This window comes from Artemia sp. Qi Xiang Cuo, chromosome 16 (assembly GCF_049724085.1).
Source record: "Artemia sp. Qi Xiang Cuo chromosome 16, ASM4972408v1, whole genome shotgun sequence".
NCBI lineage: Eukaryota > Metazoa > Arthropoda > Branchiopoda > Anostraca > Artemiidae > Artemia > Artemia sp. Qi Xiang Cuo.
The window spans coordinates 1,616,519-1,621,835 of NC_142809.1; the positions used below are offsets into that span (position 1 = coordinate 1,616,519).

Genomic DNA, 5,317 nt, shown 5'->3' on the forward strand with positions numbered 1-5,317 from the left:
CGGTGGCTTCCTTCGGGGATGTGGTAGGGGGATCGGAACCTTTGGGAGTTTGGGGGGCTTTGAGGACCGGGGGCGTCCTTCGGGGTGGGGGTAGGAGGATTGGAACCCTTTGGGGTTGGGGTAGAGGACCTCACAACACTGTTCAATTGAAAATTGTGTATTATAACGACCACACTCAAAACCTCCTCCAAAATCTCTTCAAAAATCTTCTTTTAAAATGTCTCTATCTGTTTCACCGAAATAGTTCCATAACCTGTCTAAAACGGTTTCGCCCAAATAATCCCTAAACACAAATTCAGCGTGTTCCTTTGTTATTGGCATCTCTGCGTCAATGCATTTCAAATTATATGGAAACCTTTTCGCGCGCTAAAACAATTCATCGCTAAGATGTTTCTTGCCTAATTGTTTCCATGGCCTGGGGTTATTAATATCCTTTGGAGTTCGACCAGTAGAACTGTTCCCGAGGCAAAGACATTAATGATTTTGGATCTATTCCTGGAGAAATGTTTCTAGGCGAAAATTTTTAAAGTCTGACAGATGATGTCATTGATTGATTGATCTGTCAAGAAAGGGAAATTTAAAGTCTGATAGATGATGTCATTGATTGATTGATCTGTCAAGAAAGGGACATTAATTTGTTGTTTCTAAGGGGAATTATTGATTCACGATATGTGAATTGAGGTCGACAGCACAGGTGTTCTGACTCGTGACAGCACCACGTGGTTTATGGTTTTCCAAGTGAGAAACTCGTGACAGGACCACGTGGTTTATGGTTTTCCAAGTGATAAAGTTACTGTTTTTAAAAGTCTCAATTGTAAAAACATGAATTTTTAAAAGTATCAATTGAAAAAACATGACTTTTAAATTTATAAATGGTAAATACATACACTCATACCTTAATTACTAAACATAATTGGTTTTTCTTTTTATAATTTGTACTTTAATGTTTTTTCAAGTGAGAATTTGAAAAATTCATGGTTTTTCAAGTGAGAATTTCATCTGTTTTTTCATTCTCACTGAGAAAACCATAAACCACGTGGTCATCGTGGAGTACTGGTTTGAAATTAAACTGTTCGAGACTAGTATTCTAAGGTGCCATTCCTAGCTTGATTGGAAATGGTGAATCAACCGACAAGTGATTAAAAATAACTAGTTCATGCTGGTCAACTTTCACAGCCGTAATAGGTAAGATAAGTTACTTGACCACGTAAAATCAAGTTTTTAACTTCATTTTCGAAGTCGCCGCCATTGATTTCATAGGAAACGACCAAAGAATCCAGCAGCCTCTTAATTTCAAGTTTTCCCCCCCCCCCCCCTCTGCCCTTTATGGGTGGAAATGGGCATTAGGGTACTGAAAAATCAAAGTCTGAATTCATATTTGTATTCAGCATGCTTGATTTGATAGGAAACAACTATTTAAACTCCAAAATATTTATAACCACAAAAATCGATTTTCCCCCTCATTTTCCCCCTTCAAGGGCAAATTTGGGATACTTGTGCATGGGGGATTCGGGGTGACTTTTTTGTGTGATTAAGCTAATTTCTCTAAACATTTTGGTGTAAAAAAAAAATTCTGTTGCAATTTCCCCGAGGTTTGACCATTTTTTTTCCGTATCTTTCCTCCACTATGTGTATAGCTGTGTTCCGCGTTTTAAAAGGTTGTCTGTCTGATATAGGTCTCTTGTTATTAGAACGATAGTGTATTATAGTACAAGTAATTATAATTTTAAAATGGCGAAATATTATTTGAAATAAAATTACATTAGTTCTGTGAACTGTTAAAGACAGAAAGGGCTACAAGCAGGATTGACATATAACAAACAAGAAAAAAAAATTAAATAGCCGAGAAAGATGAGGGTAATGTCAGCCAGCGGACAAAAATGAAGCGAAAATGATAGAGGCAGATACTTGTTCAGGGACTTCCACCAAGTCGTCTTCAATGATCAAAAAAAGAAGGAAACTAACCTTGTGATTTAGCTCTAACTAAGCAGAAGAAAGACTGAATTAAACAAACCAAAAAACCAAGCTAGAATAAATGACAGATTATTCACCAATAAGATTGGACAAGAATTCTCTTCTTAGTGATTGACTTAGCTTGTCTACTGGCCTAATTTTCATTAAAACTGTGATATGATGATTTTAATTTAAGCTGAAGAAAAATTGATTTGAATCCTTTAATTTTAAGTCATTGTAAATTGGGGTTATAGGAATATCTCTAGTATCTCTATTTAAAGCAAGGTCTCTATTTATGATTTTTTTTTTTGTTTCAATTGCCTTCCTAAGAGAATGTGGGAAGCGATTTGCTTCAAATATTAAAGTTGCCTCATCAAAAAGAACTACATGGTCTAGATTTTCAACAATGTTGAGGGCAAAAGCAGATTTAATATCCTCGTTTTTATTTTAAATTCCATATCTTCGAGAAAATTTGTATTCATGCCGTCTTTTCTCCGGGAGCTGGCTTTTACCATCTCCCCGAAAAATAACCCCTTGGAACATTCCCCCCTCCCCACGGAAAATTTTTCCCTATTTCCCCCTTGGATAATTCCGGATTTTCTTTAGAAAGGAAATTGAAAATTCTACTCTCCTGTTTAAGTCAGGGGCAATCGTGTTTCATTACCTAAGGGAGAGCGGATGGCAGAGTAGAGGTAGAAATTGATATATAATCCTTAGGGCCGTGTCCAAGAGTTTCTTTTATGCCTTTTTTTTGGGGGGGGGGGGGCTTCAAAACAGGCACGGTCACCTGAACCGGAATCTAAGTCTGAAGGATAGAAGCTAGATTTGTAAGCAAATCCTGTTGAAGATAGTCTTAATGACTGTGAAAGTGACGGAATATTCCACAATTATTATCCAGTGCTTAGTTAATCAAAGTCATCAAAGTGTTACAAACTTTTTTTTACTTGTATTTGGTACTTTTATAAATAAAATGAAAAATAACATGTATATGATATGAGGAATGTGACTGAATGGGGTTGTTTAAATATGCAAGGATGTTACGGTAACATTTCTTAGGTTTAAATGCAGAAAAAAATGACTAATATGATTTTACTCTTAAATAAAAGTAAACTTGATTTTATATATATATATATATATATATATATATATATATATATATATATATATATATATATATATATATATATATATATATATATATATATATATATATATATATATATATATATATATATATATATATATATATATATATATATATATATATATATATATATATATATATGCTGGTTATAAGCTCGAATTATTATTTGACTAATTTTGCTCAACTTTGATTATTGTAGCCCTTTACTTTTCATTGTAAAATTTCTTGTCTGGAAAATTGTTTTAAACTAATCTATTAAAACGACAAATATACTGAAATTAATCTTCCAAATTTACGAAACGTAAAAATATTATCTGGGTCTTCAATTGTAAAAGCGGCATTAACCCCAACAGTAGATTGAACTAAGAAACTAGGATACTTGTTTTCGTTCAGTAGGCTTTATTAAAACAATAAATCGTGGAAAGCATTTGCTCTTTGACTTCTTTCTCCTTCATATTTCTATTTTCAGTTTAGGCAGCCCTAGGTTGGATTTATGTAGAAGTTGATTGGTCAGTAAAAGCGTGTTAGGTTCTGAGAGAAGGGGCATAACAAAACTGAAGTTTCAGTTTTGGCTGATGTATGACATACAAGGCTGAATGTAAAATGACGCTATTCTAGGCTGTTGACATAATGGACCACAATTTTGGGACCAAACGACCAATTTTTAGCTCTCAATTGTCTTTTTGTCGGGCCATGAAATCGATGACTTTTACCACACGATTTTAGCTCTTTAAAAAAGCAAGAAATTTTAGTTTTCAGAAGTGATCTAGTTATTTAGGATTTTACAAATACAGGGAAATATTGCAAAATAGATTGTCTGAAAATGTCTTTCAAATACATATTGTATAAACAGCGAAGCAGTAATTTTTGGTCGTTTTAAGTTTCAGTTTCGCTCTTTAATACCATCAGAAAAACTTTCGTTTCTAATTTTTTGCTTAAGCTTTCTAGGTTTAAAAGAATTGACCATAAACCTTTTGGCAAAGGAGGTAGGCCAGTTAACATGAGTTTCTGCTAAAATAGGACATTAAATATAGGCTTAAATTCACATCTCTCTTAAACTTTGACTTGATTGGGATAGAGAGGAGCTTGCGTAGCTGTGTTTGCCTCACGTGACTTTGTGCTGAGGTGAGTTGTTAGTATTAGTAGTAGTAATGTTTATAGGGATGTTGAACTAAATCAAACACACCTTGTGGATTCAGAATGTCAAAAAGGAGCATCAGCAATATACCGGGTACTTGTATTTAAGATACCTCTCCTGATGCATTACGATTAATGTCTTCAGACGTAGACTGAGGTGATTCTGCATCAGGAACGAACTTGGGCAATGTCCTCATGAGAAGACAAAAAAAAAGATGGTCACAAATCCTCACCTGAATGTTTGTAAAACATTAAAGAGCAGCCAGCATCTAGGCCATAGGCTAGTTAATGCTGGAGAAAAACTCACCCAACTCAAAAACTTCTAGGTTACATACAAAAGACTCAAGAATTTTAACTGACCTTTTGTATCTAAGCACAATGAACATTCCCGATATTGACCACTACCTTTTGTAGGTTTTGAAATTGTTCGATAGATGCCTAGTGCAGTATCCTACGATAGAAACGCTTATTGAGAAGAGTTAACACTGAAGTTCTGGTAAAGAAAAATAGTGAGTTTTAATCTGGAAGAGGGTTAAGGCAAAGTGTCTTCAAAAGGCACCAGCGCCTGCGAGAGCGTTAAAAAACTATTTATAAATGTTTATTTTTATTTTTCAGCTGCTGTTTATCAATTTTGCCCCACACACTTCAAAAACCATCCTAGACGAATCAAGTGAAGAGAGCAATGAACTGTGGCGGAAGAACCTAAGCAACAGAGACCTTGAATATTTGTATCAAGAATACCCATCAGCTTCTGTAGATACTAATTTGTTTAAAACAAGAAAATGTAAACCAAAAGAATCAGAATAGCCCTTAAACCGCTTGGATTCTTTATACATGTTCAAGCCGTTTCAAATATATACTGCATCCACTAAGCTGTTATAGTAGGCTAAAATGAAATGTGTGTATAATAAAAGTAAAAAAATCTATTTTTCAAAAAGTGACCATTTTTAGACCTTAAAGTGTCCCAGTCTCACTCAGGGTTAAAAAGTAAAAAAAAATTATCTAGAAGAAAAAACACAGTTTGTAATTTTTTATGTTATTTTCACACAAGGTCAGCCTCGGTACAGAAAACTGCATTATTCC

The 5,317-nt window shown here is 34.3% G+C and overlaps 1 protein-coding gene across 1 annotated transcript in view; it reads left to right on the forward strand.

Moving 5' to 3' along the window:
- LOC148942469 (tubulin polyglutamylase complex subunit 2) overlaps window positions 1–5,103 on the forward strand; it is a 129,967-nt gene extending 124,864 nt beyond the window's left edge. Inside the window, exon 5 of the mRNA XM_089102645.1 lies at window positions 4,850–5,103. Coding sequence (XP_088958771.1) covers window positions 4,850–5,041 — 192 coding nt within the window. The 3' untranslated portion in view covers window positions 5,042–5,103. The remainder of the gene's footprint in view (window positions 1–4,849) is intronic.
- Window positions 5,104–5,317: the final 214 nt, after the last annotated feature.